Raw genomic sequence first — 13,945 nt, 5'->3', positions numbered from 1 at the left:
AGTGCAGTGGCACGATCTTGGCTCACTGCAACCTCAGATTTCCAGGTTCAGACGATTCTTCTGCCTCAGCCTCCTGAGCAGCTGGGACTGCAGGCGTGTGCCACCAGGCTAATTTTTTTGTATTTTTTGTATTTTTTAGTAGAGCAGAGTTTCACCATATTGGCCAGGCTGGTCTTGAACTCCTGACTTCAGGTGATCCGCCCACCTTCGCCTCCCAAAGTACTGGAATTATAGGCGTGAGCCACTGCTCCCAGCCACCCTGCTGATTTTTGTATTTTTGTAGAGGCAGGGTTGCGCCATGTAGCCCAGGCTGGTTTTTTGTTTTTGTTTTTGTTTTGGAGTTGGAGTCTCGCTCTGTCACCCAGGCTGGAGTGCAGTGGCGTGATCTCAGCTCACTGCAATCTCCACCTCCTGTGTTCAAGTGATTCTCCTGCCTCAGCCTCTCAAGTAGCTGGGATTACATGCGTGCGCCACCACGCCTGGCTAATTTTTTTGTATTTTTAGTAGAGACGGGGGTTTCACCATGTTAGCCAGGCTGTTCTCGAACTCCTGAACTCAGGTAATCTGCCCGCCTTGGCCTCCCAAAGTGTTGGGATTACAGACGTGGGCCACCGTGCATGGCCACCACTTGCATTTTAGTTGTGGCGCCAACAGGGAGGAAACCTGGAACCCTGAGCTGGAGGCTGTGGACCCCACAAGTTTTGGGTGTGTGGGTGTGGGTCGTGTGTGACCCAGTGACCTCTGCAGACAGATGGAAGGAACTGTGCACATTTTAAATGTTCCTTAGCTGGGAAGGTGTATTCAGCACGGAATGAATGCAGGGGCAGCTGAGGAAGGGCCTCCTTGCTTTTCCGTGGGAACTCAAGAGTGAGAACCTTCCAGCTTCTGTTCCAGAAACACTTGGTGTCTCGTCGTTTGTGTTCCTGAAGTCATAATCTCACCTCTGTCCCTCCTGAAAACACAGAGGCCACGTGGCCTCTGATTTCTTTACGTTTACGAAGACTGAGTTAAAGGGTTTTTAGGTTGAACAATGGCTGGGCTCCTGTAGGCCCTTCCGTGGTGGGGCTGCCGTGGACCTTGGTCGAGGGTGGTGGTTGCGTCTGTGGGACTCTCTGGACACTGCTCCTCTCACGCTTTCAGTTTGCAGCCCTGCATGCACACGTTCTGCGCGGCTTGCTACTCGGGCTGGATGGAGCGCTCGTCCCTGTGCCCCACCTGCCGCTGTCCTGTGGAGCGTATCTGTAAAAACCACATCCTCAACAACCTCGTGGAAGCGTACCTCACCCAGCACCCAGGCAAGTGCGGGCAGTCCACCCACCAGCACCCAGGGAAATGAGGGCGGTCCGTCCACCAGCACCCAGGGAAATGAGGGCGGTCCGTCCACCAGCACCCAGGGAAATGAGGGTGGTCCACCTACCAGCACCCAGGGAAATGAGGGCGGTCCACCCAGACCCCTCTTCCACAGCACTGTGCACACAAGCTCCCAGCAGTGTGAGCTGTGTCTGCCTGTTGTGTCTCACTGCTGGCCAATGGCGCTGTGTTCTTTCAATTCCAGACAAGAGTCGCAGTGAAGAAGATGTGCAAAGTATGGATGCCAGGAATAAAATCACTCAAGACATGCTGCAGCCCAAAGTTAGGCGGTCTTTTTCTGATGAGGAAGGGAGTTCAGAGGACCTGCTGGAGCTGTCAGACGTTGACAGTGAGTCCTCGGACATTAGGTAAATCATGCCCCTGGCTCAGAGCAGAGTATGGGAGCTGGAGGAGCATCAGAACCAGGACCGAGAGCTCACCACTGGGTGGACAGCGCGGGTCCTGAGTTCCGGTTCTGCCCCTGAGCTCACCACCGGGTGGACAGCGCGGGTCCTGAGTTCCGGTTCTGCCCCTGAGCTCACCACCGGGTAGACAGCGCGGGTCCTGAGTTCCGGTTCTGCCCCTGAGCAGCCAAGCTCTTAAATGGCTTCAGCTTGGTTTCTGGTATTGGATAGAATTAGCACCTCCCCTGAGAGGGCGTGGCAGGGACTGGGTGAACACTTACGGGGGTAGTCGGGTAGCCAGCAGAGCGCCAGCCACAGGCGGCTGCCGGGACATCTGCACCCTTGGCCGACACCCTTCCCTTGCCTTCGACTCGTCATGGGCTGGCATCTCTGGCTGTGACAGAGGGACTTCATTCCATATGTTATTTTTTCCCACATAAGCGCATGTATTCTTTGTAGCTGATCTAGTGACTGTAAAGTCCTGTAGTATAAATTGCAACGTTTATCATTTGTCAGGATGTTATTACGGAAGAGGCCCCATCACCTGGACCAGACAGTCCCGGCCTCAGAGACCTTGTTTATCGGCTGCCATGTAGATGTTTCCTAATGCACAAGTCCAGGGTCTGAATGTTGGGTCAAGGCCATGATATTTAAAAAGACAATGAACACATTAAAAAAAACCCAAAACTTATCTTTGTTTGCTTTTGCCAAGTTTAACATGTGACTGTTAAGCAAAAAGAAGGGAACAAAAACCACTTTAGCATTAAGATTTTGCTGCATCTTCCCAGCTATTCGTACATGCATCCTAATCGTTAACAAAATGAAATGTAATATACTAACAGGTTGCGTTAAGATTTTGCTGCATCTTCCCAGCTATTCGTACATGCATCCTAATCGTTAACAAAATGAAATGTAATATACTAACAGGTTGCGTTAAGATTTTGCTGCATCTTCCCAGCTATTCGTACATGCGTCCTAATCGTTAACAAAATGAAATGTAATATACTAACAGGTTGCGTTAAGATTTTGCTGCATCTTCCCAGCTATTCGTACATGCGTCCTAATCGTTAACAAAATGAAATGTAATATACTAACAGGTTGCGTTAAGATTTTGCTGCATCTTCCCAGCTATTCGTACATGCGTCCTAATCGTTAACAAAATGAAATGTAATATACTAACAGGTTTTTTTTTTTTTTGAGACGGAGTTTCGCTCTTGTCGACCAGGCTGAAGTGCAATAGCACGAATTTTATTTATTTATTTATTTATTTTTGAGACGGAGTCTCGCTCTGTCGCCAGGCTGGAGTGCAGTCGTGCGATGTCGGCTCACTGCAACCTCCGCCTCCTGGATTCAAGTGATTCTCCTGCCTCAGCCTCTCGAGTAGCTGAGACAACAGGCGCCTGCCACCACACCCAACTACTTTTTTTGTATTTTTAGTAGAGACAAGGTTTCACCACATTGGCCAGGATGGCCTCGACCTCCTGACCTCGTGATCTGCCCACCTCGACCTCCCAAAGTGCTGGGATTACAGGCGTGAGAAACAAATGTTTTTATGAAGCTCGGATTCGGCTGCACATACAGCTCGGTAATGTCCCCAGCATTTGAATTGGGAAGCACTTGCTGTGCATTTATTTTATTTTATTTTTTTTATTTATTTTTTTTTGAGACGGAGTCTTGCTTTGTCGCCCAGGCTGGAGTGCAGTGGCACCATCTCGGCTCACTGCAGGCTCCGCCTCCTGGGTTCACGCCATTCTCCTGCCTCAGCCTCCAAGTAGCTGGGACTACAGGCACCACCACCACGCCCAGCTAATTTTTTGTATTTTTAGTAGAGACGGGGTTTCACCATGTTAGCCAGGATGGTCTCCATCTCCTGACCTTGTGATCCGCCCGCCTCGGCCTCCCAAAGTGCTGGGATTACAGGCGTGAGCCACGGCGCCCGGCTCTTGCTGTGCATTTCTTAACGTCCGTGTTTGTGCACACGTGCAGTGACGTCAGCATTTGGACGTGAAGCGGTCGAGTCACAGAGTGACTGGAATTGGACCTGGACAGACGTTTGATAAGTTTGTTATCCCCACACCAATGGGAAAGGGCGCGTCTAGTGCGCTCTACAAGGTCTGCACGAGGGGCGCTTTTTGCCAGTTTAGTAGGGAAAATAGGTAATCTCATTTGCATTTACATTTTTTCCTTATGAAAAAATACGTGTCTTTTCACCGTGCTTCGTTTTTTAATCTGGTCAGGTCTTACCCGCTGGCCTTATTGGCCCCTGGCCTTGGTGTCAGGCGCAGAAAAGCCTTTCAGATGGAGAGGAGAGCCTTGTGTATTTTTTTCGACAGGTTCTTTTTTTACAGTTTACATATTTATCTGCTCGTTTGTGGACGTACAAGGGAAGTGTAGAAAAGACAAGTGATTTGGTGTGACAAGTGATTTGCAGGCTCCTGGTGTGACTCCCGGTACCTTGTCCACCATGCTCTACTTTTAACGGGAGAGTAGGCGGCATCCTGAGAAGCCTGAGGTGTGTTCGCACGTGCTGGCCTTTGCCCTGCGCTGGTGTCGTCTCCTGGGAGCACACATCAGTGGGGACTGAGTGGCCCCGGGGACGGCGCTCCAAAGCGTGGGGGCTGAGCTGGGGATGTAGAGCGGCACATCCTCGCCCTTCGACTCCTGTTCTGGTCCCGTTCCTCTAACACAGTGGACCTGGGCAGGAAGGGGGCCTGGCCCCTCCCCTCACACCAAGCAGCTGAGCGAGGGTGGAGCTGAGCTGTGACGGCTGTGGATCCGCGTTGCACCGGCCCTGCCTGAGAGAGGCTGGGGGCCTGCACACAGCTCGGCCCTGTGCTTCCTTGCAGCCAGCCATACGTTGTGTGCCGGCAGTGTCCTGAGTACAGAAGGCAGGTGGCGCAGCCTCCCCACTGCCCAGCACCCGAGGTTGAGCCAGGAGCCCCGCAGGCCCTGGGGGATGTACCCTCCACGTCCGTCAGCCTCACGACAGGTGAGCCACGCCGCCCTTAGGCCTCAGCCTTCCCGCGAGTCACTTTATGGCTGTGCCCGGTGCTGACGTGCATGTGGCCACACTCTGCCCACCTCCTCTCTGCACCCCTTGCCCCCTTTGGGACCTGGCCTCAGTGGTCTCCCTGCACTCACAGTTTGTTGCTTTTTGTGACTGATTTTGGGTTGGGAAATCAGATAAATAACTGTTGATTCGTAGCCACTCCTGAACACTCCTGGGAATTAACAACCTGACCTTAATACTTGGCTCCTCCCCAGCCACTGCCTCAGGGCAGCTCACATCCCCCAGTGGGTTTGCCAGACCCAAAGTGATGATCGCGTGTCTGTCCCTCAAGTAAGAGGCGGCTTCTCCTCAGCAGTGGCGATGTCTCCAGAGTTGGTTTAGTGCGAAACGTTTTCCCGTCAGGTGCCTGTTTCCAGCAAGGGGTGTCAGGTGCCATCCAGGAAAGCAGAGGAGAGCTGGGCAGGGGGTGTGGAGGCTGCACTTCTCCGCCCTGCTCACTCCAGACTCATAGAATGGGAAGATGGCCCTTGGGGTCCTGGCCATGGGTCAGGGCTGAGCACATCACGAGGCCGCTGGCCTGGGATGGATGCAGAGCCACATCCTTGTGCTGTGTTCTCAGTGGCTTCTTGTAGAACCCGTGGACAGAACAGACAAAGCAGTGTCCACCTGGACGCCTGTCCACCAGCCTGGGTTTGCCTCCGCCACTCAGCAGCTCCGTTTGGGTCACTGGACAGACTCCTTCCTTTGCATGGTGGGACCAGCGCCTCCCTCTGGGGTCCTGGATCCCTCAGTGGGCGCTTGGTGAACCTGGGTGGTGAAATTGCTGTCCTTATGGCCAGCATGTTGACCTCGCAGGGTCTTTGCTGTGTGGGTGGTGAGTGTCCAGGGAACTTGGCCAGGTGGGCTCAGACTTCTGCTGCCGCATCAATTGGTCTTGTGCAACTAGCCTGTTCTTTGTTGATTTGAGAGATGGCTGTTCTCTCACCTGAGCGGACATTGAACACAAAACTTGTTTTATTCTATGTCATAGGTTCTATGGGGCTATCCTCCCTTTATAGGAAATAGTAGAAAACCTTCAACAGATCGGCCGGGCGTGGTGGCTCATACCTGTAATCCCAGCACTTTGGGAGGCCGAGGCAGGCGGATCACGAGGTCAGGAGATCGAGACCATCCTGGCTACCACGGTGAAATCCCATCTCTACTAAAAATACAGAAAAATTAGCCGGGCGTGGTGGCGGGTGCCTGTGGTCCCAGCTACTCGGGAGGCTGAGGCAGGAGAATGGCATGAACCTGGGAGGTGGAGCTTGCAGTGAGCTGAGATCACGCCACTGCACTCCAGCCTGAGTGACAGACCAAGACTCTGTCTAAAAAAAAAAAAAAGAAAAACCTTCAACAGGTCTTTGAAATCTTGCTCTAGTCGCTAAACCAGTCATTATTGTTAATCCGTTTGGACTCCCCGAGTTTGGGTGGCAGAAGGTCCCTGGTGGTTCAGCGGGGTAGGTCTATGTCTTCCCCGGCTATCGCAGGTGCACCTCCTCACTGTGCTTCCGGGCGGCGTCTCTAACCTGCTGTCTTTCTGCCCTGGGTCCCACGTGCTCCCGCTGAATGTGCGTGTGCTTCAGCAGTCCAGGATTACGTGTGCCCTCTGCAAGGAAGCCACGCCCTGTGCACCTGCTGCTTCCAGCCCATGCCCGACCGGAGAGCGGAGCGCGAGCAGGACCCACGTGTCGCCCCTCAGCAGTGTGAGTGCCCGTGCCACGGAACGCAGGCGGGCTCCCTCTGTCCTTCGGGGCTCAGGTTTCAAAATGGTGTTGGCCTTAGGGTACCCCATGAAGTAAGGATGCCATTTCTTTTTTTCCATCTGTGTGATCAGTTGTCCCCACGTGACCATATTGAATAATCCATCTTTTCCCACCAGCTAGTTGCACTGCCCCTTCACAGGCCACACATCTCCATCCAGCAGGGGCTTGGCCTGGATCTGTGTCCATCTCCTGCCAGCACTGTGGTTGCTTTTTAATGTGTCACTGTTAAACCTCCTAGATGAATTTTGATGCTTTAATATACAACTCTAGGGCCGGGCGCGGTGGCTGAAGCCTGTAATCCCAGCACTTTGGGAGGCCGAGACGGGTGGATCACGAGGTCAGGAGATCGAGACCATCCTGGCTAACACGGTGAAACCCCGTCTCTACTAAAAAGTACAAAAAACTAGCCGGGCGAGGTGGCGGGCGCCTGTAGTCCCAGCTACTCGGGAGGCTGAGGCAGGAGAATGGCGTGAACCCGGGAGGCGGAGCTTGCAGTGAGCCGAGATCCGGCCACTGCACTCCAGCCTGGGCGACAGAGCAAGACTCTGTCTCCAAAAAAAAAAAAAAAAAAAATACAACTCTGGCCAGGCACAGTGGCTAACGCCTGTAATCCCAGCACTTTGGGAGGCCAAGGTAGATGGATTTTCTGTGTCCAGGAGTTTCAGACCAGCCTGGGCAACATGGTGAAACCCCATCTCTACAAAAATTACAAAAATTAGTCAGACATGATGGTGTACACCTGTAATCCCAGCTACTCGGGAGACTGAGGCCAGAGGATGGCTTGAGTCCGAGAGGAGGTTGCAGTGAGCTGAGATCGTGCCACTGTACTCCAGCCTTGGCAACAGAGGGAAATCCTGTCTCAAAACAAAACAAATATATATATGCACGCACATACAGTTCTTACTGTTAAAAACGGAGCTTGTCCTTTATTTCATGTCTGTTTTAATTTATTCCTGCAGAAATGTCTGTTTATGTCCTTTGCCTTTTTTTTAAATGACTTCCTAATTTGTCAGAGCTCCTTATATGCTGCTGAGCACCACAGTTGACTCCTGCCACAGGCACCTGTGCTGCTGTGTGCACCGAGCCCTGCGTGAGCAGCGCGGTCGCAGCACCGGTTCTGTCTGGATTGGCTTAAAATGTTCTAGGCACTCAGGAAACCAAACAGGTTACTTCTGGGGGCTGTACCCTGAGACTGGGCTTGGCAGGGGTGGGGCCCAGCCTGCAGCGTTGGGACACACCCGGCGAGGTGACCTGGACGGTCCCTGCCTCGGGTCGTCCACGGCAGGCACTGGCCGCTGCTGATGCTGCTCGCGGGAGGGCAGGTGAGAAGCCGCAGAGAATAGCTCGCCCCGTGCCTAACACACATGGTGGGCAGCAGATGGCAGCTCGGGCCAGCTTTTCCCCAGGAACCCAAGCTCTCGACTCTTAATTTCTTTTTTTTTTTTTTTTTTTTTTTTTTTTTTGAGACGGAGTCTCGCTCTGTCACCCAGGCTGGAGTGCAGTGGCCGGATCTCAGCTCACTGCAAGCTCCGCCTCCCGGGTTCACGCCATTCTCCTGCCTCAGCCTCCCGAGTAGCTGGGACTACAGGCGCCTGCCACCTCGCCCGGCTAAGTTTTTGTATTTTTAGTAGAGACGGGGTTTCACTGTGTTACCCAGGATGGTCTCGATCTCCTGACCTCGTGATCCACCCGTCTCGGCCTCCCAAAGTGCTGGGATTACAGGCTTGAGCCACCGCGCCCGGCCCTCGACTCTAATTTCATAGAGAATGCTTCGTATACAGAGGCATTTATGAAGTGGCCGTAGGTGTTAGAAGACTTAAGGACTCAACCCTGTGAGAATTTTAGCTTGGGTTTAACTAATATTATATTTTAGGGATTTCCATTGTATAGAATATCAGACAATTAAAAATAATTTCCTGTGAGAGGCTGAGGCAGGCGGATCACGAGGTCAGGAGATCGAGACCATCCTGGCTAACATAGTGAAATCCCATCTCTACTAAAAATACAAAAAATTAGCCAGGTGTGGTGGTGGGCAACTGTAGTCCCAGCTACTCGGGAGGCTGATGCAGGAGAATGGCGTGAACCTGGGAGGCGGAGCTTGCAGTGAGCCGAGATTGTGCCATTGCACTCCAGCCTGGGCGACAGAGCGAGACTCTGTCTCAAAAAATAAATAACGTCTACAAAACCAAGGTGACGGCATGAAAAAATACCTAGGTAGAAAAAGGCCACCTAGACTGGGTGCAGGGGCTCACGCCTGTAATCCCAGCACTTTGGGAGGCCGAGGCAGGTGGATCACCTGAGGTCAGGAGTTTGAGACCAGCCTGACAAACACGGTGAGACCCCGTTTCTACTAAAAATGCAAAAATTAGCCAGTTGTGGTGGGCACCTGTAATCCTAGCTACTGGGGAGGCTGAGGCAGGAGAATCGCTTGAACCCAGGAGGCGGAGGTTGCAGTGAGCCGAGATTGCACCACTGCACTCCAGCCTAGGCCACAGAGCGAGACTGTCTCAAAATAAAATAAAATTTAAAAAGTATGTGCAGTTGGGGGCAAACATGTTGCATGTTCAGAGCTACAAGGAAACCCATCGAAGCTGTGTTAGGGGGATGGAGAAGGTGAGATTTTTTTCTTTCGTGGCTCTCACTGTTTTCCTGGGATGAGCATGTGGTGTTCAGTGTAAGAAACGATATGGGTCTGGGGCCGGGTGCTATGCCTCATGCCCGTAATACTAGCACTTTGAGAGGCTGAGGTGGGAGGATCACTTGAAGCCAAGAGTTTGAAAGCACCCTGGTCAACATAGTGAGACCCTGTCTCTACAAAAATAAAAAACAAATTAGCCGGGTATGGTGGCATGCACCTGTAGTCCTAGCTACTTGGGAGACTGAGGTGGGTGGATCCCTTGAGGCCAGGAGGCAGAGGTTGCAGTGAGCTGATTGTGCCACTGTGCTCCAGCCTGGGCAACAGAGCGAGATACCATCTCTAAAAAATAAAAAAACAGAAAACGTGAGCCTGGCCTTTTTTCAGGGCTACAACTCCCCGTCGTCACAGTCCTGGGATGTGGCCCTGCCCCGAGTTCCATGAGACTCCTCCTGAACAATGTTTCCAAAGCGAGTTGAGCTCCTGAGCCTGGTGCTAATGAATTGTGTCAGAGATAGGACTCAGCACTGGGTGTGGGTAACGAGTGTCCTCTCTCCACAGGTGCCGTCTGCCTGCAGCCTTGCGGGTAACGAGTGTCCTCTCTCCACAGGTGCCGTCTGCCTGCAGCCTTTCTGCCATCTGTACTGGGGCTGCACCCGCACCGGCTGCTTCGGCTGCCTGGCCCCGTTCTGTGGTAATACCGGCTCTTCGGGCCCCAGTTGCTTTGACCTTTGCATGTTCTCTTGGTGAACTTGAGGGCAGGGGATGGTGGGGTCCATAGCCTGATGTTTACAGGGGTGAGGCCACGGTTGGTCATGTCATCAGATGGTGACATTTTCCTGCTGATCTGCAGAGGTGTGTCAGATTCGTGTTGGCTGAAAATCAAGCCTTAATGGAAGGATTAGGGGACATACTCCCAGGACGGAATCCTTGCTGCAGGGTTCTGGTGTCACGATACCAGACTAGGTGCTGGGGTGACTCGAGAGCTGATCTTTTTAAGGAGGGAGTGGAATGGAAATCATTTCTACTTGTCCTGTGTTTAAAATTGAGTTTTATCACTGAACTTCTTATTCCTTCTAGAATCTGTAATGAAAAGAAATGTGTTTATCCTCAGTGTGGGGCAGACAGTGCTTTCCTGCGACGTCTTTATAAACAGGTAACATTGCACCTTCATCTCGGCAGAGCTCAACCTGGGTGACAAGTGTCTGGACGGCGTGCTGAACAACAACAGCTACGAGTCGGACATCCTGAAGGTACTGACCCGCCGCGGGCTGGGGAGCCGGGAGCCGCGTTTTCTCGCTAGTGCAGCCAGCTGGTTCTCTGCATTCCATTGGTGTTTATCTGTTTTTCCCGCATTCCAAAAATAGGTGTTTCCTTTTTGTGCCTCCTGCCACGGATCCATAGGAGCCGCCTCCCACAGCTCTCGGGAGGAACTTGGAAGTGCTGCCCGCGACCAGGGCATTTTCTCTGGTCCCTTTCTCTTCCGGCCATTTGCTTTCCCGCATCTAGGAAGCTACCTCGGCTTCTGCGTTTCTGTGTGTAACGTGCGCATCTGCCCTCTTGCCGAGAGCACACACAGTGGTGGGGCCTTGACGCTTGCCACAGACACACCTGGCAGGTGCCCGCTCAGCCCCACACTCTGCTTTGATGCCCACAGAAGGAGCTCAACAGCTCGTGTGTGTTTAAAGGGCACGGAAAACAGATGCCCAGTCCTCAGCTTTTCTTGTCAAACAGACTGGGCTCGTTGTGGGGCTGTGTGCACCGTGGCCAGGCTTTTGTGTCTCATTCACACCTGGGCTGTGAGGGTCTTGGCAGAACTTTTGAGGGCCTCTGATAACTCCTACGCTGGAAGGTCAGAAGTGAGCCTTCCTTTTGGGACTTCCAGGAGGCTCCTGGACAAGACTTCTCGTGCCGCAGGCTGTGAACGTGCAGCCCTCTGCAAATGCCACTCGTAAGGGGCTGAGCTTCGGCTTTCTGCACCTTCAGAGATCTTTTATGAAATTGTTTTCTATCTCATTATTTCAGCGTTTCTTCCTCTAAACGAATATTGCTTATTCCTCTTTTTTTTTTTTGCGTCACAGAATTACCTGGCAACCAGAGGTCTGACGTGGAAAAACATGTTGACCGAGAGCCTCGTGGCTCTCCAGCGAGGAGTGTTCCTGCTGTCTGGTGAGCTCTTCTCTTGCCTCCTGCTCTAGGGTGCGTGTGACTTTCCAGGGCTGCACCTGCCCGTCTGCTCTCCCAGTGACAACTCTGACCTTCACCCATCCTGGAAGAGAAGAAAAACGATCCTGATGCTTTCGGGTTGTTTTTTGTTTGTTTGTTTTTTGAGATGGAGTTTCGCTCTTGTTGCCCAGGCTGGAGTGCAGGGGCGTGATCTCAGCTCACTGCCACCTGCGCCTCCTGGGTTCAAGCGATTCTCCTGCCTCAGCCTCCTGAGTAGCTGGGATTACAGGCGCGCACCACCATACCCGGCTAATTTTATTTTATTTATTTATTTATTTTTTTGAGACGGAGTCTTGCTCTGTCGCTCAGGCTGGAGTGCAGTGGCCAGATCTCAGCTCACTGCAAGCTCCGCCTCCCGGGTTTAGGCCATTCTCCTACCTCAGCCTCCCGAGTAGCTGGGACTACAGGCGCCCGCCAACCCGCCCGGCTAGTTTTTTTTTTTTTTTTGCATTTTTTAGTAGAGACGGGGTTTCACTGTGTTAGCCAGGATGGTCTCGATCTCCTGACCTCGTGATCTGCCCGTCTCGGCCTCTCAAAGTGCTGGGATTACAGGCTTGAGCCACCGCGCCCGGCCCGATATCTTTGTTAATTAAGGGTATAGCACGTTTTGATTTGTGTTGCAAATGTTTCCGCTATAGTACTAGCTCACTTTTGTTGTATTTATTTTCATTTTGAGGTTTGAATTGTTGTCAAGTGTACAAATCCTTCCTCTGTGCAATTTGGTGTTCCAAGACATACTTAGAAATAGCTAATTTTCTCATTTTATTCTTAGTAATTTTTTGGGAGTTTTAATATTTAAATTTTATATCCACGTGGGGCCAGGTGCGGTGGCTCATACCTGTAATCCCAGCATTTTGGGATGCTGAGGCAGGCAGATCGCCTGAGGTCAGGAGGTCGAGACCAGCCTGGCCAACGTGGTGAAACCCCAACTCTACTGAAAAAATACAAACATTAGCTGGGCATGGTGGCGCATGCCTGTAGTCCCAGTTACTCGGGGGGCTGAGGCAGGAGGATCAGTTGAACCCAGGAGGCGGAGGTTGCAGTGAGCCGAGACTGCACCACTGCACTCTAGCCTGGGCAACAGAGCGAGACTTGGTCTCAAAAAATAAATAAATAAATAAAATGTTATATCCATGTGGGATTATTTTGCTGTAAGAAAATAAATTGGTAGGACTGGGTGCGGTGGCTCACGCCTATAATCTCAGCACTTTGGGAGGCTGAGGCGGGTGGATCACGAGGTCAGGAGATCGAGACCATCCTGGCTAACACGGTGAAACCCCGTCTCTACTAAAAATACAAAAAATTAGCCGGGCGAGGTGGTGGGCACCTGTAGTCCCAGCTACTCGGGAGGCTGAGGCAGGAGAATGGCGTGAACCCGGGAGGCGGAGCTTGCAGTAAACCGAGATCGCGCCACTGCACTCCAGCCTGAGCGACAGAGCGAGACTCTGTCTCAAAAAAAAGAAAGGAAAAAATTGCTGTCTAGGTTGACTTTGTTCTTGTTTTCTGATGGTGTAGCCCGTTGTCTTCACCCCAATTATGGTCAGCGTGTTAGTTTCCCGCTGCTGTGGTCTGTGTGTGCTGTTGTGGGGAAGGTGGCGTTGCTGGGTAACTGGCTGTGTCTGCATGAGGCTGTGTTTGTTCCAGATTACAGGGTCACGGGGAACACCGTGCTGTGTTACTGCTGTGGCCTGCGCAGCTTCCGGGAGCTGACTTACCAGTATCGGCGGAACATTCCTGCTTCCGAGTTGCCAGGTGAGGACCCCGACCCCACACGGCTCTTGTTCTGTCTGGGTTGGCTTCTACACTCTTTTTTTGGTTTTTTTTTGAGATGGAGTTTCGCTCTGTCGCCCAGACTGGAGTGCAGTGGCACAATCGCGGCTCACCGCAACCTCTGCCTCCTGGGTTCAAGTGATTCTTCTGCCTCAGCCTCCTGAGTAGCTGGGATTCCAGGCACCTTCCCCTACGCCCGGCTAACTTTTTGTGTTTTTAGTAGAGTTGGCCAGGCTGGTCTCGAACTCTTGACCTTGGCCTCCCAAAGTGCTGGGATTACAGGCATGAGCCACCCCGCTTGGCCAGCACTCTCTTCTTAGCAGACAGCCTGTTTGCACTTTGCTCTGTGTTCTAAGCAGAATTTGGCCTCAGTCAGGAGCCGGCAGGACAGACAGGCCATGCCGGGCCGTGGTTGTCTTAGGCCTTGCGTCTGTTTGCAGTTATTCATGAGTGTAACGTGGGTTTCTAAAACTGGGTCGTAAAGACATCCAATAGAAAGCTGGGGTAAGGCCGGGCGCGGTGGCTCAAGCCTGTAACCCCAGCACTTTGGGAGGCTGAGACGGGTGGATCACGAGGTCAGGAGATCGAGACCATCCTGGCTAACACGGTGAAACCCCGTCTCTACTAAAAATACAAAAAATTAGCCGGGCGAGGTGACGGGCGCCTGTAGTCCCAGCTACTCGGGAGGCTGAGGCAGGAGAATGGCGTGAACCCGGGAGGCGGAGGTTGCAGTGAGCTGAGATCCGGC

General features: G+C 52.5%; 1 protein-coding gene across 33 annotated transcripts in view; it reads left to right on the top strand.

The window, feature by feature from the left end:
* CHFR (checkpoint with forkhead and ring finger domains) overlaps nucleotides 1–13,945 on the top strand; it is a 35,045-nt gene that overhangs the window by 17,845 nt on the left and 3,255 nt on the right. For 4 of the 33 annotated variants that reach the window (XM_065525114.1, XM_065525113.1, XM_065525110.1 and 1 more), the window contains 9 exons: nucleotides 1,141–1,295; nucleotides 1,556–1,718; nucleotides 4,601–4,743; nucleotides 5,823–5,948; nucleotides 6,387–6,506; nucleotides 9,812–9,895; nucleotides 10,384–10,454; nucleotides 11,283–11,370; nucleotides 13,072–13,179. In XM_065525114.1, the coding sequence (XP_065381186.1) occupies nucleotides 1,141–1,295; nucleotides 1,556–1,718; nucleotides 4,601–4,743; nucleotides 5,823–5,948; nucleotides 6,387–6,506; nucleotides 9,812–9,895; nucleotides 10,384–10,454; nucleotides 11,283–11,370; nucleotides 13,072–13,179 (1,058 nt within the window). Of the gene's footprint in view, nucleotides 1–1,140; nucleotides 1,296–1,555; nucleotides 1,719–4,600; nucleotides 4,744–5,794; nucleotides 6,151–6,386; nucleotides 6,507–9,762; nucleotides 9,896–10,281; nucleotides 10,455–11,282; nucleotides 11,371–13,071; nucleotides 13,180–13,945 lie in introns of those variants that run through there. The other 29 variants (XM_074008506.1, XM_074008504.1, XM_074008503.1 and 26 more) reach the window with 18 other exon arrangements.

This window comes from Macaca fascicularis, chromosome 11 (genome assembly GCF_037993035.2).
Source record: "Macaca fascicularis isolate 582-1 chromosome 11, T2T-MFA8v1.1".
NCBI lineage: Eukaryota > Metazoa > Chordata > Mammalia > Primates > Cercopithecidae > Macaca > Macaca fascicularis.
Note: the sequence above shows the minus strand (reverse complement) of the source record. Positions and strands in the feature narration are given on the sequence as shown.